The sequence below is a fragment of the Trichosurus vulpecula genome, chromosome 5, assembly GCF_011100635.1.
Source record: "Trichosurus vulpecula isolate mTriVul1 chromosome 5, mTriVul1.pri, whole genome shotgun sequence".
In the NCBI taxonomy this organism is placed as follows: Eukaryota; Metazoa; Chordata; class Mammalia; order Diprotodontia; family Phalangeridae; genus Trichosurus; species Trichosurus vulpecula.
In genome coordinates this window covers 15,137,992-15,161,170 of record NC_050577.1, presented here as the reverse complement: position 1 = coordinate 15,161,170, position 23,179 = coordinate 15,137,992, and the positions used below count along the sequence as shown (strand labels likewise).

The 23,179-nt window shown below is 45.8% G+C and overlaps 1 protein-coding gene across 1 annotated transcript; it reads left to right on the top strand.

Annotated features, from left to right (window-relative positions):
• The first annotated feature begins 208 nt into the window (after positions 1-208).
• TOMM7 (translocase of outer mitochondrial membrane 7) lies at positions 209-8,329 on the top strand. Its single transcript, XM_036760708.1, has 3 exons — positions 209-396; positions 3,244-3,292; positions 8,115-8,329. Exons 1-3 carry the CDS (start codon positions 294-296, stop codon positions 8,128-8,130), a joined length of 168 nt encoding a protein of 55 aa, XP_036616603.1. The 5' UTR covers positions 209-293; the 3' UTR covers positions 8,131-8,329.
• The last annotated feature ends 14,850 nt before the right edge of the window (positions 8,330-23,179 follow it).

Genomic DNA, 23,179 nt, shown 5'->3' with positions numbered 1-23,179 from the left:
GGGAAGGGGAAGCTCTGAAGCCCCCGCCCCGTACCATGACTCTGCAGAAGCCTCGGTATGCCTATCTGTGAAATGGGAGCCTGGCCAGACGGGGCTCCATGCTGGGGAAGGAGAAAGGAGGGGGCAATTGCGACGCCCGAAGCCGCTCGCGACGCTCCTGCCGTAAAGCGCGGCGCCCTGACGCCGGCGGCGGCACTGCGCCTGCGCGACGCCCGCACTTTCTGGCCGAGGCGGGCAGAGGAGGCCGCGGGAACCCGAACTTGCTGGGGGGTGCCGTCGCCGCCGCCGTCGCCATGGTGAAGCTGAGCAAGGAGTCCAAGCAGCGGCTGCAGCAGCTCTTCCGGGGCGGCCAGTTTGCCATCCGCTGGGGCTTCATCCCCCTCGTGCTCTACCTGGGTCAGTGCGCGGCGGTAGCGGCGGGCGGGGGGGTGGGGGGGGCCGGCGCCCACCGGGCGGGGCGGGGGGAGGGGAGGGGCGGCCGGGGGCGCGCACGCGGGCTCGTGACCCAGCACGCGCCGGCGCGCGGTGACGTCACCAGACTCCCGCCCCCACGTGGGCCCAAGGGGGAGGGGCGAGGTCCACCAGGCTGCAGGCCTCCAGGTGAGGGCCCCCCCCCCCCACCCTGGGGGCACACCGCCCGAGAGGCTGCTTGAAATTGGATATACATTTATTAGGCGCCTACTGTGTGCTAGGCCAAGGAGATTTAAAAAAACAAACCAAAACCCTGCCCTCTAGGAGCTTCCATTCCCCGGGAAGCCGGCTCGCGGAGCGCTTTAGGGGCCTTCCCCCCCCCCCCCCCCTTGGGTTTGCAAAGCACTTTGCATCCCGGACTTAAGGCAGGTGCTGTCATTGACCCATCGTACAGATGGGCATGTCGAGGTACCAGAGGTAGGAAGTACCCTCGAGCCAAGCAGCCTCTGGCTGTACTTGAATTGGAGTTGGTTCTTGAGGTCTCATTTTCCTCATCTGTGAACTGAGGGGATTGGACCCAGGGGAAAGAGCCTGGGACCCCCGGACTCTGCCATGGGAGATCCCCCCTCTCTGGGTCTTCTTTGCTTCTCTTTCAGAAGGATGGTTTTCCTCCCCCCAAAAGAAGGATGGGTTCTCCACCTGCTCCCAGGGCCTTCCAGCTGACCGCTTGCTCTGACCTCTGACCTTATCTCCCACAGTCAAGGCTCGGGAGACTTGCCCAGCTCATGCAGCCCGCCCGGCTCTTTTGCTCTGCCCTGACCTTGGGTGATGCTGAATCAGGCTCCTTTTCTCCTGACCCCGTTGGGTGGCAGGCGTGGCCGGGGGGACGTGGGGGACGTGGGAGCCCGGCCCGGCTATCTGCAGCTGCAGGAGCCAGCAGTTGGAGGCTGAAGTTCTCCCTCGGGGCATCTGGGACGTGGTCTGGGACAGTGGGCAGCTGAGAGCTGGCCCACAGCCAGGAGCTGCCCCCGGCCTTGGGTGACCCTGTTCCCTGGGGTTCGCCAAGCCTCCTCCCTGACCTTTCCCTGCCTGTCCCCTCAGCCCTCCGGTCTGGAAGGAACCCCTCCTATCGAGGGCTTGGTTGGGGCCTTTGTCTACCTTAATGAAGCTGGCTGAATCTGTTCTGCGTCCCCAGCTACCGAGTTAGCTCTGGATTAAAATAACACAACCCCCCTTTGGATGAGGCCATGGTGCCCCCCGGACTCTATAAGGACCGTGCTTGTGGGGTGGGAAAGGCCTGGGGCCCTAATCGGTCATGGGTTCTGGGCCCCCCCCCCTGCAGCAGCCCCTCCGCTGGGGGGGGGGGGTTTCCTGGGAAAGCGGGGCACTGTGGGGGCTCCTGGCACCTTGAACAGGCTCGGGCTTGACTGGGCTTCAGCGTTCTGGGGATGTTTGATTACCAGAAGCTGCAGCTAATGTGCAGCTGCCTTGGTGTGAATTCAAATAGAGGTGATTTTTTGCCTTTCACACCCAAGGAGGAAAACAGCCTTTTTTCCTTCCCCCAATTTGCTGCCTCTGCCCCCCTCCACAGTCCCATCATTAGTGTGGCCAACCTCCCTGCAGGCCCTTCTCCCCTCTGCTCCTGACTTGTCCGGGCATTGTCGGGCTGTGTTGTGAAGGGAGGCTGACATTAATTCGAATTCCCCTCCCCACCCCCATTTATCTCTGCCGGGTGGGTTCAAAGCTTCGTGGCCTGGACAGGCAGCATCCCCGCTGTCTCAGGGGCTTTTTGTTTCTTGAGCAGTTGGACAGGTGTTGCTGGGGGCTTAACCTGGACAGGGAGCAGTTCCTAGCCGGGCTCTTAATCATCTGGTTTAGTAACCAGATAATTCTATGAATCATTCCCTTAATCATTGATAATCAGACGGTGGACACTATTTTTTGTTCATTTGTGCTTGTCATTAGAGAAAACAGAATCGAGGTGTTTGGGGGAGTAGTGAATAAGCTTCTCCCCGTCTTTCACATTACCGTTATTAAGTTAGATTACATTAGTCTGTGCACTTACCGAGCTCTCGCTCTCCTTGGTTTGGAGTCATTACCAAGATTCTCCCAATTTTCCTCTATGCTGTTGGAACCACTCAACATTATCAAAGGCAGGATTTTTAATAGGTTTGTAGTTTTTCTAGCCCATTTATATCAGGTGATTGAAGCCTGCTTTTATCTTCTCACTGTTTCTGGGAAATGATTACTGAGTGATGTTTGCAGGCCAGAGTAGAGGCCGGCTTTTCTTGAGCACTCCTGACAGATATGAGAAGCCGCAGAGAGAGAGAGAGAGACAGACTCTGAGTGGATGAACCCAGGGCTCAGAGACATTTTGGCTGCTTTCTAGGCCAGGTTAAAAAAAGTCACCTTTATTGTAAATGGAATTACTGAGTGTATCAGGATAGGGTGGATGTTCTCACAATGGAATCTGGGGACCCTTTCGGGGGGTCCTCAAGGTCCAAACTATTTTCATAATACTGTGATGTTTGATATGGAGATGTAACCACATAAACAAATGCTCTTTCAGGCATCCCCAGGTTTTAAGCTGTAAGGAGATCCTGAGACCAGAAAGTTCTTAAGAACCACTGGTATGGTAACTCCCCCCACCAGTGCTGATCAGCACCTCTCTAGTCTTAGTTGCCGGGAGCATGGTGTGGCTGATGGGTTCTCCAGGGCTCATATGGGAGATGCTCTGTGTCAGGGGCAGGTTCATCCATTATGCCGCTCTTTGTTGTAAATGCTTTTTTTATTTAGGACTTTGCTATTTATGTGGGATCTTTTTCTTTTTAGGATTTAGGAGAGGTGCAGATCCTGGAATGCCTGCACCAACTGTTTTGAGGTACAGTATTTACAAATTCATAAGCATTTAATTGTAGAAGATTAAAAAGCTTATACAGGAAAAAAAAAACCCCATGGGGAATGGTATATGCTGAAACTCACTTCAAATGAGCTGACCTCCCTCTGGCCCGAGGAGCTCAGCTGGTGGTTATCAGATGCCTAGGAAAACAATGCCTTTGATTCAGCTGCCGATCTAAGAGACAGAATCGTCAAGCAGGGCGAGAGGCTGCAGACTTCTCCGTCTGTTGCCCAGTGTAAGAGCCAGGTGCCCCCTCTCTGCTGTCTCTCATCTTCTGCCTCCTTCTGTTGAACTGCTCCTCAGGACTCTGAGGGCTCCTGGGACCGTCTGGCCCTTCCTCCATAATGGAGGAGGGCTTCTTGTCATCTGACAGCTCCCCACAACACATACACATACAAATTTACACACAAACACACACACGCAGATCACTAGGGAACTTTTTTAAAAAACAGATTTTATTGAACTCTTTTATTGGTAAATCACCTAGACTTCCCCCTGTGGCCTTCTCTTTCCCTCTTCCCTGAGAGCCATCCCAATGATGGATAATTTTTTTTTAAGAAAATGAAATAAATGAAAATTCCACAAAATTGATCATCAAATTGACCAGTGACTTTCTAATTGTCCAATTTCATAGCCTTTCAGTATGGCTTTAATGAATCATTTAATTTGCCTGTGAAATAGTTTACTCATCTGTAAAAATACAGGATTCAACTAGAGATGTTTAAACTTCTTTCCAGCTCTGAGAACACGTGGTTTCCTGGCTTTTCTGTGTGTTTCACAAGGTGGACAGTTACTTCATGTCCTCCTCAGCACTCCCCGGTCCTGGTTTTCCTCCTCCCTCGGTGAGGGTTCATGCGGTATCTCCTTGCCAAGGGGATCCTCCTCCTCAGGCCCCACTCCGAGTGGGCAGGTGGCTTGGGCCCAACTCAGGTCGTTCAGTATTTGCTCCCCCCTCCTCTGTGGTGACCCCCACATTTGCATGGTTATCTCTCACTTTTGATGTAATCAGCCCCACCTGGCTATTTTGCTGACAAGATGAAGTGGCCAGGCTTCCCCAGTGAATGAATGGCAGAGCCAGGACCAGCATCCTTTGCACGTCCATCCAACTTCCTGCTGGATATCTTTCTTTGGATTCCCTTTGTTTTTAAGTTCAGAAACTCAGAACTTGCCCCTTACCCTCCACATCATCAACCTTCCAATTTCAGTTATAATTCTTGTAGTCATGTGGCCTCAAGATCTCAGCAGTTAGTTTCTCTTCAGTAATGGCTTCCTTACTGGTCTCTATTGCTCCTGGGATAAAGTTTAAGCCACTTGACCTGGCATTCAGGGCCCTGCTAAGTTTCCAAGCCTTGTGATGGCAAATGATTCACCTGTCCTCTGCCTCCCCTTTCCACAGCCTAGCTTTTCTGCTTACCCTCTGCCCTTGCAGACCCCTCATTGAATACTTTGCCTCCTTAGTCATGTTTTCATGAACATGTCTTACTTCTCCAACAAGGTCATAAGTATCTTGATTGATGCTTTGGGGTCTGAGATTGGCCCCTTTTCTCTCTCTCTTCCCCCTCCCCCTCCTCCCCCCCCCTTCTCCCTCTCACTCACACACAAACTCACACTCATTGTTAGTGGCTATCTCTTTCAGTGTCCCAGAGAGCCAAGGAGTCTCAGTAAAGACGACCCCCTGTCCCCGAGCCCCCCTCTCTCTGCGTTAGGCCAGGCTGGTAATTTTGAGTCTCTCTTGCAGCTGTCCCCAAGAGAGAGAGAGAATAGATTGAGCCTACAAGTCGGGCTGTTTTTTCACACTGCTGAGAGGTGGCAGGAGCCCTGTTTCTGCACATCTGCTAACTCATTTGCTTAGAAGAAAGTGCATGTGTGATCGCAGTGGTGGTCTTTATTTTAATAGACTTGTGAGCTTTTGTTTCATTCTGGCCCTGGCTAACCTGCCCACCCTCCCTGGGTTTGGTCATGCAGGGGCCTGCCTGGGCACAGATGTGCAGATCGTAAACTCGGCCTCTGGATGGGCCCGAGAGGCCCCAAGCACACACCCCACTCACCGATTCTGGACATCTCTGGCCCTCAGTGGTGCATCAGTTCTTTCTCCTGTGTTACTACCAAGGAGCTGCTAGTTCTTTAGAAAGTTATTTGAAAATCTCTTTTGGGCCAGTGGGAGTTATTCATGAATTTTGGGGAACGTTTTTGGGGAGGAGGGAACCACTGAGTTAATACTACAAAGAATGTTAAGCCAGTAAAGTAATTGATTTCCTCTTCCCCTGGCCTCAGTGTTTTTGTTAGAATTTACACGATGATTTACCTGATCCTCATGTCTAATTAACAATTAGCTGTTAATAATTAATCTACTTCTATTGTCCTTTCTCGGAAAAATCTACCGTAGCTGGTCTAGACCGTGAGCTACCTCCATGAACCCAGTTTCCTGGTGGTCCTTTGGCCCATGGGACTTGGGGATTGGGAGATTCTTTCCTTTCTGTACTAGACGAGCTTTGTTCTCTAGCAATGCCAAGTCTCCTGGAGTGTTGGGCAGGTTTGACCGGTGTCGAGTCCTCATGACTCCGGGTCAGAGCTGGCCCTGCCACCATCTGTCCCTCCCGTGGATCTCTCCTCTGCTCAGCCAAACTAAATCCCATCCTCTCTGTCTCAGAGCTAGTTTTAGGATGCTTTCAATATTTTAGGATTGTAGATTAAGGGGCAAAGGCAGGATTTGTACTTGAGTCCTTGGCCAGTTGCTCTTGGGGGTCACTCCCTTGGTTAGTTACATTTTTTTTAGAAGAAGATGGCCTGGGAGCAAGTAGCACTTAATCTAAATGCATTAATGTCTAACTGTGGAATTTCTAGGACTGTGGCACCTTTATGGAAGAAGAATTATGGTTGGGGGTGGTGAGGGAGCCTCATAGTCCTTGGTTCTGCCTGGAGTGATCCCACCATTTATTCCTGGGCATGTGGTAGTGGTGGTTTTGTCATTTGAGACCACTTTGCTTTTTTGCTGTTGTCTTTAAAAATGTACACAAGCAAAATTCAATTAAATTTTATTTTAATAACTAAGGTATTGTTAAGCATGAAAGTGAACTTTGTTACCTTCCTAGGCAGAAATACTTAACCCGAAGGATAATCTTAGCGAGTCTCCATTGTGTGTGTGAGGCTTTGCGCTGAGCTTTCTCTGGGTTTTGGAGGCTGATAGCTATTAGGGGGAGACCTTAGTACATGTGAAAAAATAAGGGAAGTAAAGTATGCAAAATTACTTGGGGATTTTTAAGGGGGTTTTAATACCATTTACGAATGAAAATAGAAATAAGATTAGTTGTCTCCAGGTACCAGCAAAATCCCTTTTTAATAAACTCCACAGGACATCAGAACAGTTGGTTGTATCTCATTAAACTGAACATAGTGTTAGAAATCACGTTTTCAGGCGGCAGGACTAAGCTCACTTTTTCTCCCCCTCAACTGGTCTTTTTCTTTGTTTAGTATTCATGGATGGTTTAAGATTTTAGATTAAGTTTCTTCAAGTGGCTGAGGGAGAGGTTACAGGTCATTGCTGCTTAATGGCAGGACAAAAGAATTTTAACAGGTTAGTTTAAATTCTGTTCTGCTACCTAAGTACAGTTGGGTCCTTTACCTTGAGAGTGACTGGAATTTGAGACTAAACCTTGAGAAATTGCCAGCCCTTACTGCCCTCTTTTTCCCAGATAAACAAAGTTCTCTTTCTTTAGCCTGTGCTGAGGACATGAAATAGTTTAATGAATCAGAATAGCACTTAATGTTTTGGAATTCTTTTGTATGGAAATTTTAACTCGAGGCGGGCTCTTGATAATCACCTTATAGATTTTTAAAATGATTTTTACAAAAAGGAAAAAGGATGTTGGTGAGTTCATCTGTGTCCAGGAGAATTTTATAATTATCTGGGGAGGGAGGGTACAAGTGATATAACAAAATAAAAGTGAGTTTGATTTTAAAATTTCAAAATCTTATCAGAGGCTGGTTGTGTCAATGATTCCGAATAGCCGGGGTGGCTGCTGGGGTGACAGCCAAAGCAGTGCCGGCGAGCCCAGGCCTGTCCTCTGAGAAGCTTGATGGAAAATGATTGAAAGCAATTGTCCATTAGGCTGGGGCTCTCTGCGAGGGTGCTAATGACACTCTCAGAGGCCTCAGTAATTTACTTTGGGAAGGGAGGTCCTTATTCTATTTTAGCCTCAAGCTCGGACAAACAAAAATTGATTTGGCCTCATAAAAGTTTTCATTTAGAGCAGGGGCTCTTTCTAACTGGTGGGGTCGTTTGTCCTTTGTGGGTTGGCAGGCTTTTGTGAGGGAGGAGAGTCAATCCCCAAGCTGCTCAGCGGCAGATCTCGGGCTCCGGAAGGATTCGATTAATTGAACGATCTTGTTAACAAGTATTTATGGAGTGGCTACTGATTTGCTGCTGCGGGCTGCTTGGCCCCAGGTGCCTGCATTTCCTGGGCTCAGCAGCCCCCCTGTATGGGCAGAGACCGACAGCGTGAGGCTGGGATGGGGCTGGGATGGCACTGGGCTCAGGTGACTCCTCAGCGGCTTTATCCGTGTTTACCAGGGTAAAGTGGTTAACCGACCTTTCTGTAGGCAGTGTTCTGTACCTGAGGCTTGGCGCTCAGCCAGGCCAGTCTGCCTTTTCCTAAACCAGGCTTTATTTTACTTTTACTCAGCTTTCAAGCAAAGCTCCCAGTTTTAATTTGTGACCTTCATGACACTATTTCAATAAACTAGATTTAGAAATTTTGTTTTTGTTTGGATTTAATTTATTTTTTCCTCTCCACAAACATTTTAGCTTGCTTTGGGGATGAAAGACTGTTTGAACATCTGGATTGGAAGCAATCAGTGGACAAGAGAAATCCTGCCGGTGTGCACTTTGGCCAGAATAACGAAGTGAAACTCATCATTTGGATGCCCCTGGGGTCTTCCTTCGCGGCGTATATGGCAAAATAGTTCTTCTCATTAATTCTTGGGGACGGAATGTATCAAAATAAATAACGTAAACCACCATTTCTTGTCAGTCTTTTAAAATTCAGTGTAATGAAACATAGTAAGGAATACAGAAAATGATAAAACATTTTCACGAATATTTCTTTAAAATGGAACACACAAGGCTCAATAACATACGTGCACTTCCGGTTGTTAGCTTGTTGGCATCAGAAATTCCCAAGTATCATTTTAGGAGAAGACTCAGGCCAAAAACTTTAGCTTTTTTTTTGTTGACCACTTTTGTTTTTTACATCACTCGAATTCCAGCATCCTTTCCCCTGTCCCCTCCGGAGAACTGTCCCTTATAACAAGTTATATTTTTACAAAAAAAAGCAGTGAAACGTATCAATTTATTAAAAAATTCTGAAAATGTATGCACTATTCAATAACTGTGGACTCAACTCTGCAAAAAAGTGGGGTGGGGGTAGGCCATAGACTCTTTTTAAAAAAATAATCTTTTTCTCCCCAATTAGATACAAAAACAATTAAGTATTTTATTTTTAATTTTGAGTTCCAGATTTTATCTCTCCTTCCCTTCCCCCCTCTCTGAGACAGTAAGCAATCTGATACAGGTTATACGTTAGCAAGCATGGAAAACATTTCCATATTAGTCATTTTGTGCAAGAAGACTCAAAAAGAGAGAAAGTGAAAAATAGGCTGCTTAATTCTGTATTCAGACAGCATCAGTGCTTCCCCTGGAGGCAGACAGCATGCTTCATCAGTACCTTGGAATTGTCTGGAGTCGTACTGCTTGAGAATAGCAGCGCCGTTCACAGTTCTTCATTGTGCAATATTGCTGTCACTATGTACAATATTCTGGTTCTCCTCACTTCACTTTGTATCAGTTTCGTGTGAATGTTTCCAGGTTTTTTTGAAATCACCCTGCTCCTCATTTCTAAAGCCATTTCCCAATTGATGGACATACCCTGGGTTTCCAATTCTTAGCCACCACAAAAAGAGCTGCTATAAGTATTTCTGTACATGTGGTTCCTTTTCTCTTTTTAAAATCTCTTGCAGGATCAAAGGGTATGCAGTTTTATAGCACTTTGGGTGTAGTTCCAAATTACCCTCCAAAATGGTTGGATCAGTTCACAAACACCATATACTTTTTTTTTTTTTAATTTCGCAAATATTTGTTGCATGCCTACTATGTACAGGCCTCTGCCAGGGCAAAAGAAGTAAAGATGAATGAGATTTGCCCTCAAGGAGCTTACGATCAAGGACAGAAAAAATTGTACATTTTCTATCTGTTTTTGTTCTAAGCAGCTGCTTTCTGGAGCTAAAACGTTGAATCTTTTTGTTGAAATTAAATCCGTAAACTTTCTGATATGCGAGTTAGCATCCACTCTTCATTTAGAAAGGATTTCAGTATTCCGCCCCAGAATCTGAGGTTCCTCCTCCCCTTCCTCCTCCTCCTCCTCCTTGCCTTCCTCGGCTTTTGAAGCAGCTCAGGGCCATGGGGTTGTTAGCCTAGCCCCTCCTGAGTATTTTTTGATGGCAATGACCGATTTGCCATTGACCTGAGGAGCCATAGTGGTCTCTAGCCTTGTGCTGTTGTAAACAAGGTAACTTTCTAAGTAAAAGCCGTCATCAAGCTGATAATGAGTTGTACTCCAGAAACTCCAAAGCTGCTGGTTTGTAACAAAGATCCCACTTTCTAATAAAACCACATTCTTGTGTCATAGACTTTGGCCATAGTGGTGAAACCTGTAGGCCTCTCAGAGTAATTTTTAAAAACAAAAAATAAACTATACAGGTTTAATAAAGAGATCAATTATATTGAAACGAGTGTCTTATTTTTGCTTCAGAGTTCAGAGACTGCCTGCCATCTGTCTATCCACATAGAGCCTAGGTTCAGAACTCCTGTTTTAGTGATTGTTGACTTCCTTGACTAGACCATTAAAAATGACTTAAAATGTGGTTTAGCATGAAGAGCAGGTTCAAGCTCTGGGATCTTACTGCGCGCGCGCGCGTGTGTGTGTGTGTGTGTGTGTAGAACACCGTAGGGTTCCTGTGATGGTAGCAAGGCCAACGCAACCTTTCTTGTGCATTTATAAGCCAAAGCAGGAACTGCTCGAAGTGGTAGTAGGATACCCACAGAGGGATGTAGGTCATTGGGGCACCTAGGGGTTACAGTGGATAGTGCATTGGGCCTAGAGTCAGGAGGACCTGAGTTCAAATGTTTTCTTAGACATAATACTAACTATGTGACCCTGGGCAAATTGCTTAACCTCTTTGCCTTAGTTCTCTCATCTGTAAAATGGGGTCATAATAGCACCTTCCAGGGTGCTTGCGAGGATCGAGTGAGATAATAATTGTAAAGCACTTGGTATTGCGCCTGGCACACAGCAGTTGTCACATAAATGTTAGCTACTATTGTTACTGATGGTGTCCCTTAACCTGTCTGCCTCAGTTTCCTCATCTGTAAAATGGAGGTCCTAATAGCACCTCCCAGGTTTGTTGTGAGCATCCAATGCGGTAATGACTGTAAAGCACTTAGCATGATGCCTAGCGCACAGTAGGCACCATATTGATGTTAGCTCTTATTATTAGCTATTGGGTCGAGGGATATGGAGCACTGTCGAATAGCAGTTTTTGCTTTCCCGTTCCAAGAAGGAAAAGCCTTTAGTGCCTGTGACTTGCCACTTTGGAAAGTTGTAAAACTTTCTTTTTTCAGTTTTCATTCTAATAGAGAAATTGGCCTGATTAATTTTGGAAGATAGAATTCCTTGGTGAAAATTACGATCCCAAGCCAGCGCTGAAGGAATCCAGATAATTGGGCCCTAGTTAGTTCCTAAGTAATTTAAGACTTTGAGACATTGAATATTAAAGTGGGTGAACAGAACTCAACTTTCTCCCTATAGCTTAGACCAAAATTTATTACTACCACGAAGGTCTTCCTTTCTGTATAGTTTGTGACACCCATTTCCCTTAAGTGTGGATTTCCCTGCCATTAAGACGGAGAGTCATAGGGCTGTGTTTTGTAAGGAAATAACTTCAATGGAATTCTTGTCTCAAAGACCCTGAGAAAGACTGAGCCTGAAAGTCTTTATGGGGGTTAGAATGGGGGCCAGAGCAGGGATGGGACTTATCCGTGGTCACGTGGGGAGTGAGTCAGAGCTGCCACTAGAACCGTTTCCCTGACTCCCAACCCAAGGCTTTTTGCATTATTATTGCATTCTGTTCCTGAAAATCATTTTAATTAAGCATTTACCAAAATGGCTTTTTATCACCCGGGCCAGGTCTGCTCAGAGCTGTGGCATTCAGGCTTCAAGTGACATAAAGCTGACTGTGGGGGATTTTCTTTTCCCCATCAAGCTTACCGGAGAATTTTATTTTTCTCTCTTAAACCAAGTAGCACATTTAATGGCTTGACCCAAGTATTGAGGGACAACAGCCTCACAAAAGCTGAACATTTTTGATTCACTCCTAATGGTTCCACCGAGGCTTCCTTCCTCTTCCCCTGGATTTCTTTTTTGGGCTGATGCAACAGATTTTTCTCCCTTCTTATTCCAGAGCTGAGGAATCTTCAGCCCTGAAGCCTGCAGGGATCCTTGACAACTTTCCATTTTGAGAAATCTTGGTTCGTATAGGTAGAGAATGCTGTCTCATGCTTTTCTGTGATACAGAATATTTTAAGATAAACAATTTTTTACTCCAAAGGGGCAGACGTATACAAAGTTGAACTTGTGCTGTGCCTATGCATTTCTAAAGAATAACCTCCTTGATCATCTGAGGTATTCTTCACTGCAATGTGTTTCTAGGAACTGGCGTTGTCCATTGAATTGCCAGAAAGCAAGGCATTCTTTTTTTTTTTCTTCCTGGATGAACAATATTATAATTAGGGATTGTGTTCAGTACTAAGTTCTTGGCCTCAAATCATAGAAACGACTAATCTCATTTTGGAAACAAAACCTAACAACTATAAACATAAAAATTGGAGATAGTAAAATGGTAAAACTGGCAGATGTGCCTTATACACTGATTCTACCAAGGGTCTCAGGATAAACTGGAACAGTGGGTGCAATGCCCTTGTGGCCTAGATCCAGCCTATTTAAACTAATATGTTGGTTAAAATAAGACTATTATTCACTAACTTTGCTTTCTGATTACCGATGAAATCAAATTTTGATTCAGTGTTAAAAAAGTACCCTTTAATTCTCAAAAACAAAAATAAACCTTCAGCTAAGGTTTAGTAATGATATTAAGTAGTAATAGATAGTAATGATATTAAGATTCACATCCCTTCTTTTTGCTGATTCAATGTGCAGTAAAAGGTCATCAAATCAGACAGTCTCTGAATTTAAAAAAAGCTTTTTGGGGGTGACTTGGTTGGCCCATGTTGATTACAAAAATTGTCCCTAGAGGTTTGAACTGAAGCATACTCTCTTATGAGACCCTAGGCATTCAGAAACCCATTCCAGTGACCAGGGGGCAGGTCTGAAATCCCAGGGAGGCTGTGGGTAGATTTCAAGAGGTCTAAACCTGGATGGGAAAAAAATAATGAATCTTACCTGAAACAAATTTAGCATTTCCTTCAGCTACTTAAAAATGTTGTTCAGAGAAGGGGTCCGTAGGCTTTAGGAGTCTGCAGGAAGGGTCTATAGCACAAAAATGCTTTAAGAGCTCTGCATCTGAACTTTCCTCAAGAAGCAGCCTTTTTTTTTTAAACTCCCCAAAGCGCCATTATAACCCCTAAATATTTGAAGACCTTCCTGAGGACATTAATAAGGAGGATTTGGTGGTCACTTGCCTCTTGAATGTGTTTCTTTTGTTATTTTGTTCTCCTGACCCCAGTCCCCAAATGGCTGGCTTGCTGGGGTGGGGTGTATGGGCTGGTTGTAGCGTAGGAAGCTCACTAGCAGAGGTGTGATGAGGATTGTCCCTAAAGGGACTGGGCAATGTCATTGGGTAGGGCCTTGAGACATAAACCACTGAAAGGGTGGGCAAGGGTTGTAGGAAGCTCATGTCAGGATGGAATGATCAGAGTAGTGAAATCTCAAGTCTCCAAAGGTTGCTATTACTCCGACTTGTGAGAGTGCAGTATGTTGGTATACAGTGTCATGGGTTTTTGTCATTCAGGACAAAATCAAAGCTTCCATTGTACATACAGCAATGAGAGAAAGAATGGGGAGTTGTTTAGTTAACAAATATTTATTGAGGGCTTGATCAAATGTTTAAAGATCTAGTTCCTTTTTTAATTAGATGTTTGGAGTCATGTACTCTTGACTCGTAGATCGATCGGTCAGTCAACAAGCATCTAGAAAGTTCTTTCTCTTGTTGCCTTTTCAATTCAGTGTTCGCTGTAGCCTGAGTATGGTGTCAGTCCCACCATGGGAGCCCTGCAGCTCCAAACCTCCTTTCTCTAGGCTGGTGCACTTTCCCCAACTTGTACTCATACTGGCAGGTCTGGGAGGTGTTTGCCCAGAGTGCAGTTGACCTCAGCCAGTGCAACCATGCAGCTCCAGCTTGCCACCCACAGTCCTAGGATTGACTTCTGCTTCTCACCACTGAACCTCCTGAGCCCCAAATGGCGTGCTTCCCATGTCAATCAACATGGTGCCACTAACATGAAGCATTTAATAGGGAGCATTTATTTACTGCATTGTAAGACAAAAGCAATAATCCTGGTGTTTACTCAGTAGAAGGCAAGAGAAGGAATAGTAACATTTACTTAGTAGAAAGCAAAAGCCTGACTAAACAAACCCACCAGCTAGTGACTCAGGAGAGGACACATCAGAACATTCCAGTCAATCCATAAACCTGGGTTCTACCTTTCCACCAATGCAGGCAGTGTCCATGGTCACACACCTATAGAAACCCAGAAGTGAGAGGCCTAAGTGGGGAAATCCACATGTTTGGGGCAACTCACAATGCTAGAGATGGGGCCTGGATATCCTTGGTCACTTCAGGAACAATCCTCGCCACACCTCCACTAATTTCTCCTCTTCTAGTCCTCACTCCTTTCCTGCTGGGCCAAATTGCTCTCCAGCCGACATAGCAATGACAGTCCCTTTTAGCTCATAGCCACCTGAAATAGGAGGCTGAGAAAGTGCAACATATCAGCTTTGTACTTGTTCAGTGACAAGCAGTTGACTTAAGCCAGAGAACTGCAAAGCTCTTCAGAGCTGTGATTATCAGGGGATTCTGCTTTTTCTTGTCTGTGCCAAGCCAAGTCTCTTCTCACAGCAAACCAGATGTAAAACCTGTCTTTCCCCCTGAGTTTCAAACTGGGGAGTGCTTGTGAAGTTTCCCCTGTCTTAGACTGTAGATGGCACAATTGAACCCTGAGCTCAAAGTAGGGGTCAGCTCTGCTCCAATGGGCGTAGCAGCTGAAGAGCTCCTCTAGCTGACCTGCCTTTCCCCAGCCAATCAGCAGAGCAAGCCCTGTCTTCTGGTTATTGTGCTCTTCTTCTTCTCCCCCCCCCCCCGCCTCCTTGTCTTCCTTTCCTCTTCCTTCTCCCTCTCTTCCTTCTCCCCATCCTCCTCTTTTTTCTCCTCTTTCTCTTCCTTCTTTTCTTCCTTTTCCTCCTCCTTTCCCCCACCTTCTTTCCTTCCTCCTCTTCCTTCTCCCCATCCTCCTCCTCCTTTTCCTCCTCTTCCTTCTCTCCCTTCTCTTTTTCCTCCTCCCCTCCTCCTTCTCCTTTTCCCCATCTTATCCTTCTCTTTCTCCTCTTCTTTTTCTCCTCTTCTTCTCTTCCTCCTCTTCCTTCTGCCCATCCTTCTCCTTTCCTTTTCCTTCTCTTCCTCTTCCTTCTTTTCCTCCTCTTCCTTCTCTTCCTCCTCCTCCCCCTTTTCCCTCTTCTTTTCTTCCTCCCTTTCTTTTTCTCCTTCTCTTCCCCCCTCTCCTTCTCTTCCTCCTCTTCCTTCTCTCTTTCTCTGCCTCTAATCAGAGCCTCCTGCAGCTTGGTCATGTATCTTCACCTTAAATCCACCTTTATATTAGGTATGAACTCAACAGAACTTATTTCAACTTCCCATAATCTCCATACAGTCATTTCACTTCAAATTTCTCATTTATAAATGTCAAAACTCTAAAAACAATGACACGGAAATGAGCTGATGGGACTGCAGGATCCTGGATCCTCAGTCATGCTCTGCCTTCCAACAGGTCCTGGGAAGACGTTCCTCTAAGGGAAAGATCTCAGTCGGGTCCTCAGACCAGTTTGTGTCTCTCCTTGATGTCTAATCTGAGATATTATTTTTTTTCACAAGTTGATTTGATCACTTTTCCTTAAACCAGTGGACTTTTTTAGTTCCTTGTAGTAAGCAGAAGAGTCAGTACCTCATAAAAAAAGCAGGTGTGGTTATTTGAAGGCCAAGGACCTGTCTTTCCTACTTGCTACTAGTGAGATTTTGGGTGAGTCACTTCTCCGGGCCTTAGTTTCTTCATCTGTAAAATAGAGAGTTTGAACTAGATAAAGAAAGGGAAAGCATTTGTTAGATGTTTACCATGTGCTGTGCACTGTGTTGGTAAGGAAGTAGGGGGACAGGTAGGAGGAAGAGAAGGGGTGAAAATCCAGTGAATTAGGTATGGAGCTAGGGGAGAAGTGAGCGTGCCTGGCCTGGGTTGTCCTGGAAAAGGAAGTTCCCATTACCAGCTGACCAAGTGAAGGAGGGGTTCTAGAGGAGAAGGTCCTCCCAGGGTGTGGAGGACAAGATGATCTTTTAGGTCCCTGCTGTCAAAATCCTACCATCCTAATTCATTCAGCATTGAATGGACCGAATGTGCCTTTCTGTCCTCTTTGAGGGGTGGGGGACAAAGCAACGCTCAGAGGACAATAAAGGACCCTATTTCCCAGTTACAACGTATGGAAAATAAGAACCAGGGGAAGTTAGGAAGGAGAATGTATTATTGTAGGGTGGGGTTATTGAGTCAGGCTTTCTGACTGAGATGGCTGTTGAGATTGGATGTGAAAGCTGGCTAGAATTGGGACAGGCAGACGGTGAGGGGAGGCCAGCCAAGCAGGTAATGTGTGCAGGAAGCTGAGGAGACACATCTGATGTGGAAAGGGGGCTTTGGTGAAGGAGAGCCGGCTGGAGAAGCAAAATGGGGCCAGATTCTGGGAAGCCTGGAATTCTGTGTTTTCCGGGTCCCGAAGCTTGGACTTCATCCGATAGGCAAGGATCAGCTATGGTAGGGTCTGAAAAATTGAACTTGTCTAGGAAAAAATCTACTGGCTAAATGATTGGAATAGGAAAAGGCTCTACTCTTGTGGCTGGGAATGATTAGTGGTGGAAAAAATTCTTGTGCTCTTCTCTGAGGAAGAATCTATTTTCCTATAATGTATCATTAACATTGAGTACCTTTAATGAAATCAACCTGCAGAAATTTTAGAAGTTTTAAAATTGGTCTGTATGAGTACTAAATTTAAAAAAAGACCCCAAAGTCATGCTGTGAACGTGACCCAGTGTTGGCCCTAAACATATAGAAAGGCTTGGTCTCTGCTACATTAATATGTCTCCATTCCGCTTCTGCCCTACTGTTTCCATCATTATAAGGTGAACTTGCTTGGAAAAAGGCACTTTTTCATCCAAGAAAATAAGAGGTAGGATGGGTGGAACCCTCTTTTCCAACCCCAGTAAGGGCTTTTTAAGATGATGTTATTTTCTGATGGGTTGATGAGATGTGGAATTGGCATACTTGGTTTGCCTAGCGTTTTTTCTCCCCATGAATCTGTCAAACAGAGAGAAAGGCATTAATTAATATTGTGAATGTGGGTGGGAAGAGTATTTGAATTTCAAATGCTTGGAAGAGAACACCTATGAGCTCTTTTCCATAGGAAAGGTCTCTGTAGAGCTATCAGTTAATTTCTTTGAAGGCTGGGTTCTCTACATGGAGCTGGTTTTCCTCACTGTAGGAAACAAATGCATATACGATAATCTTCTTTTTTAGGTTTGTTTATCTGAGGTGAGGAAAATTAAGATCTCATTCTATCTCTCCTGTCTTACAGAGGGTCAGGGAGTGTTGGTGGCCTACAGATAGGTACCTGAAAATGAAGCCAAATTAAAGCATAGCATTTCAGCCTCATAGATTTATTACTCTGTCTCTTGGAGACACTTAGGGTAAAGTAGGATGCCCGATGATGAGTTTAAAAGCCTTTCACTCAGGCATTCTGCTTCTGTGTGCTCTCAAATATATCTTGCAGTTTAAATGGCTGACGTCTTTTCACTTGTTTGCGTAAATTGTGAAGCATAGAGCGTGCTTGAATGCATATTCATTTAAGAGAATTTAATTGGAGATACATGTCTAATGCACATCTATATTTGTTCAATCTGGAAAAAAACAGGCAAATGTGTGATTCTGCCTGAGCCTTTTAGAATTACAAGGTGACGTCAATGAAACCAAGGGCACTAATTATGTCCTAGGTAGCGGTGGCGTTGCCCAGACAAAAATCTCTCCATGGGCAGCTGCCTCTTACACGTGAGCTGCTGGGTAAAGGAGCAGAGGGCGGGTCTTGGGTATACACAGAGCAGGTGGGTGTGCTGGGGCACCTGGCCCAAGTCCAAGCCCCGTGTGTCCCTGATTGAGCTGAAGGAAAGCTTCTTAACTCCTTCAGGTCCATGGCCCCTTTGGCCTAAGTCTTGTGAAGCCAAGTGAGCCCTCCTCTGAATCATGGTGGTCACCTACATTCAGAATGGAAGGAAATGCTAAATTTCTGTTCGAGCTTCACAAAAGTCAAGCTGGCATTTTTTCCCAGTCCAAGTTCATAGAACCCCGAGCTCTCTATCCATAGGCCCTTTTAGTCTTGGGCTAGAGGGCGATATGGCTTATTCCGAGGCCTATGAGGCTCTTTGTATGATCTCCCGTGAGCCTCCCAATCCCACTTTGAGGAGGCTAATAAGTGAATTCTTATCCCCAGTGTTGGGGAGTGCTCTGTGTGGACCTGACTGGATAATTCCTGATAGAGCCACGTCCTCTTTGGGTAACAACTCTGAGTCTTAGAGAGTGGCCCTGAGACCTTCCGGGATTCACCCAGGGACACACACCCAGGACAGTCCACCTTCCTGACTCTAGGACTGGCCTCCTTTCCATTGGGATACACCTCCTCTCATTTGACAGATGAGGAAAGTGATGCTCAGAAAAATTACATGATTTCCTGCTGTACAGCTCATAAGTGTCAGAGATACTTCCAAGTCCAGCTCTCTGGCCACTGTGGCACAGGGCCAGGCTACGATCCAGGCCTTTAGGACGATTGGCTCTAACCGGAATGGGTCAGAGGCACCACCTGGCATTTGGAAAGTGTGTGTTACTTGACACCTTTCTCATAGGTGGCTAAGCCTGTTCTTAAGCTTAAAGCAAATCACAGACCCTCCTTGGTAAGCTGGAGGGAATGATAACAAGTGAGATACAGAGGCATCTTCTCATTTTGCTAAAAAGCGCTTTAGATTTGGTCCAGGAAACTTCTCAGCTTGGAACACTGAAAGATCCTTTTTCCTTTGTTCCAAGGGTCCAAGGGGCACACTGCCCCCCTCCCTGCCTGCCTCGCGCTTTTGCAAATGGGTAGAATTTAATAACAGAATGAATGGTCTGTGTTTGTGTTATTCTCCAAGACGTTTTCCCAAGCTCCATTCCTGACCTGGTGGATGCTTGGTGTTGCCCCCTGCCTTTAGAAATGGGATGTTCATTTTAATAAAATAACTTCCCACTGCCCATGGAGAGATGTTTGCTGTTCTGTGTGAGGAGACCTTGATCGTTCTGCGACAGTGTGTGTTTTCAGACCAGAGTGAATGTCAGGCCATCACTGGGGAGGGGCAGCCTGTGTTTGAGTTGTCTTTGTTGGTCTCCCCATCAGCAGAAGCCTGTTGTAACCAGACCAGAGTAACAGAGCTTTGAAAGAAAGAAAGAATGATCGAGCCCAAGAAGCAAGTTGGCTGGCATCGTCCTCTTCGGTTTCCAGTCTTCCACATTGATAACAAAAACTGACACCAAAGCACACTGTAAAATTTGCTTTATACAGATTAACTCACTTGAACCTCACAACAACCTTGTGAGATAGATGCCAGAGGGATTATTGTCTTCGATTTAAGGAGGAAGAAGCTAAGGCTCAGAGAGTTTGTCAACTTGCCTGAGGTTACAATAAGTGTCAAAGGCAGGCTTGGAATCCAAGGTTTTCTGACTCCAAGGCCAGGGTCCAAGCCACTAAGCCCCACTGTCCACGTTGACATATGGCTCTTTGTTCAAGAGTCCTAAGAAATGTGTGCTAATTTTGTGTGGCAGTCTTTAAGGAAACAAGCAGTGCCCCAAATAGCAGTTTGCATTTGTTCTCGGAGGTAGGTGATCAGGGATTTGGGGACCAGAAAAGATCATTGGATTTCCTAGGCAATGCATTCGTAATCTTGGAGAGAATAGTTTTATTAGAGTGATGGGAGTGGAAGAAGTTTGTAAGTGGCTAATTCAGTGAAATCTTTGGCAACCACACTGTGCAAGGCTTTGTGAGGGGAAAGGCCATGGCTGCCTTCAGGGTGTTTACTGTTGTGGAAGTAAGGAAACTCTTAGGCAGTGCAGCAGCTTTGGAAAAGCAGTCTACTTGGGGCCCAGATATCAGGAACTGAGTCCACATCTGGCTATCTCTGTGGCCTTGGGGAATCTTCTTAACCTCTTTAAGCCCATGAAATTCCAGGAGATGAATATACTAGCTGTCTCTTATGGTGGTTGTGCCCAGTATGAGTGTGAGCCACTGTTATTGTTAGGTCAGGTGAGACATACACACACAGACACAGACACACACACACACACAAATACCCAGACAGACAGACAGACAGATGCACATACACACACACACACACACATACACACACACACACACACACACACACACACACACACACACACGACCCTTTAGTACAAGGGAGAATATCATAAATATCCTCCATAGAAGAAGAACAAAGTGCTTACGAGGGCTCTGTGGGAGAGGTGTGCAGCAAGATTGGGGAAGACTTCCTGGAGGAGGCAGCATTGGGGCTGGGTCTTATATTTCTTTTAAAAACACAGATTTTAAATAAAGTCTAAGGGGAGATAGGAATAATGCTGTGTGGAATCTGTTTGAACCCGCTGCTGATGACCTATCACTGACAGCTAGGCTGAGGTGGGAGAGTAGGCAACCGTCATCTGCACAAATCCTGTTCTTTGACTCTTCTTGTCCATTTGATTCCCAAACCTGCATCAGCCCCACTTAATACACATTTGTAGTTCAACTAAAGTAACCCTCACTCCATACTGCTCTGTCTCATTCCAGACTGGAAGCTCCGTGAAGGCAGGTCCTCTCCTCCGGTGCCTTGCGCCATCAGCATTCACTAAATGTTCCATGGTTGGATAACAGGGGATGGGGTGAATGTGAACCAGGTGCTCATGTCCTCTGGAAAGATAAACTCGGGCTCCAGGGGCAAGAGACAAGAGGGCTGATGTGAAGAGCGTGGCCAAAGCAGCGAAGGGGATGCTTTGTCCCCAGCATTACAGCCTGACCTATCAGCTGTACCTTTATTTACTCTTGGTGCCAAGACATCCATGATGAGGGCAGTGGCTGCTAGAATTGCAGGGCTGTAGGATTTGAAGCAGGGATCTGAGACCATCTTGTCTACCCCATTCATTTTGTAGATGAGGGAACTGAGCCCCAGAGAGAAGGTCACAGGTCTGATCGTTAGCAGAGCCAGGCTTGAGAAAGTAGATTCTTGGGCTCCAAATGGGTTGTCCTTTCCACAATACCATGCTTATTTAATGTGTGGCCCTCCCTGGGGATATTTGCATTTTAATAGGGATTCTTAAAAATCAAAAATCCTTCCAGGCTTAAAAGGATACTGCTATGACTAGCAATGAGAGAGGGAGATCTGGGGGGGCGAGGACTGTGGTCCAACCTTCCCTCTTATTCCATCACATAGGACAGCTACCTCCTGGTAGAATGGACCTAGAGAAGCAGAGAGCCCTGTTGACCAGTAGTAACCCATGATGCCTTTTCTCCGGTGGTCCAGGCATTGAGCCTTCTCATTACGTCATGCTACCATGCCGAGAAGGAGACGCTGTACAGCATCCATGCTGTCCCCGCGGATCTGGGTTTGGATCTTGTCTAACGTATGAATTTTAAGTTCCATGGACTAGTGACTGATGAACGTTATTTAGAGGAAATGAGGCAACAGTTTGAACAGATAAGTTCTGCAGTATATACAAGGTGCTATGCCAAGAATTCATCCCCCAAACCCGAGAGAAACCATGGATTTTTCTGTAACTGATGAGTTAGGGGTGATTAAAGAAATCATGGCTTCTGTGGTTTTTTTAATTCAAAGTCGAAAAAGAATTACCATCTTGAAAACCAGAATCTAGTGTCCAGGCTATTTTTTTCTGGTACGGTATACAGAATGTTGCTTGTCTGGCTGATTAAATACCACAACTGTGCTTCCGAACGCTTCCAACATCTTGCTAAATGACATTTGGCCAGTCCCAATTTGAAAGATCTCTTTCTAAAAGTGCAAAATAAGAATCTAATCAAAATCCTTTTATTTCAAATACAAAGGTTTTTTTCTTGCAATAAATTTTTAGAATTAAAGTTGTATCTTTCAAATCTAACATTAAAAGACAAAGTAGGTCCTTAAAATAACCTTAGGTATCATACTTTTGAAGAGTCTTCATTATGAACTTTTACCAATTATTACAAACAGTGTGGAAAATAATTTTCTTTTTGAGACCAACAGTGTTCACTGTCATTAACTGAGCTGGTTGTGGTGCCTCAGAGGGAGGCTGAGGCTGAAGTCCACTAGGAATTCTTAATGAGCATAGAAATCAATGGAGAAGAAAGAGCCAAAGAGCAAGCATGGGAAGAAGATGAGTCAAAGAGCTGTGGAGCAGGTGGAGGCTGGGACCTCTCCAGCAGGGTGAGGTGTTTATGGCAAGCTTGTCTAGGAGCTTGGGTCCCTTCCATCATGGAGCTGAGCTGTGAGGAGGGAGTTGTACGTCACAGAGGTGCAAAATCCTACTGAACCCAACAAGGGAAACACACAGTGCTCTCCAGGGTCCAAAGATTGGTTGTTGCTGGATTTCAAGGAAGGCTTCATGAAGGAGGGGGCATTTGAGCTGAGTGGGGCTATTAAAACAGGCTGGGTGTTAATCCAACACAGCAATGGAGGAGGTCATTCCCTGTGTCTGAGGTTATGGTCATTCCAAACAGTTGAGATACCCTGAGCAAAGGCACAGAGAGAGACAAAAGAGTGAGTCAGGGATGGGGCACTGCACGGAGCTGAGGTTGGGGGTGGGGTGGGGAATATGAAAGGGAGTCTTGGGAGATGGTGCCAGTGGTCCCAGGTCTGGAGGGGCCAGTGATACTGTTCACTAGGGACTTTTTAGTTCACTAATTCAATCAATATTTATTAAGTAGTTACTGGGTACCACCCTATGAAGAGTCTCTTCTTCTCCCCTATTTAGTTCACTCTCCTCAAATTATCTTTTAGTTACTTATTTCTGGGCACTTTGTACCCTTAACAGAGTGTAAGCTCCCTGAGGGCCTTTCATCTTGATTTTGCTTCCCCAGCCCTGTCGGCTTCCTCATGATGTAAATAGGAAGTGAGGAAGACTTCCAGGATGTTGTTAGACCCCCCTCATTGAACTCCTGGGAGGACAGGATTCCTTCAGAACAGGCAGCTGTGGAGGAGCTGTCTTGTTGGAGGGGGTACCCATCTTGGGGAGATCACTCATCCAGATCCCCCAGTCCTTGATGCGTTTTTGTGGTTTAATCATTTCAGTTGTGGCCAACTCTTCATGATTCCATGTGGGGTTTTCTTTGCAGAAATACTGGAATGGTTTGCCATTTCCTTCTCTAGCTCATTTTACAGTGAGGACCTGAGAAAATCAGTTAAATGACTTGCCTAGGGACATACAGCTAG

What these genes read in the sequence shown, in the direction of transcription:
- TOMM7 (XM_036760708.1), top strand. Translation starts at nt 294, where the DNA reads ATGGTGAAGCTGAGCAAGGAGTCCAAGCAGCGGCTGCAGCAGCTCTTC. An exon ending in CCCCCTCGTGCTCTACCTGG is followed by an intron (nt 397 to 3,243) that starts GTCAGTGCGCGG and finishes TTTTCTTTTTAG; the next exon opens with GATTTAGGAGAGGTGCAGAT.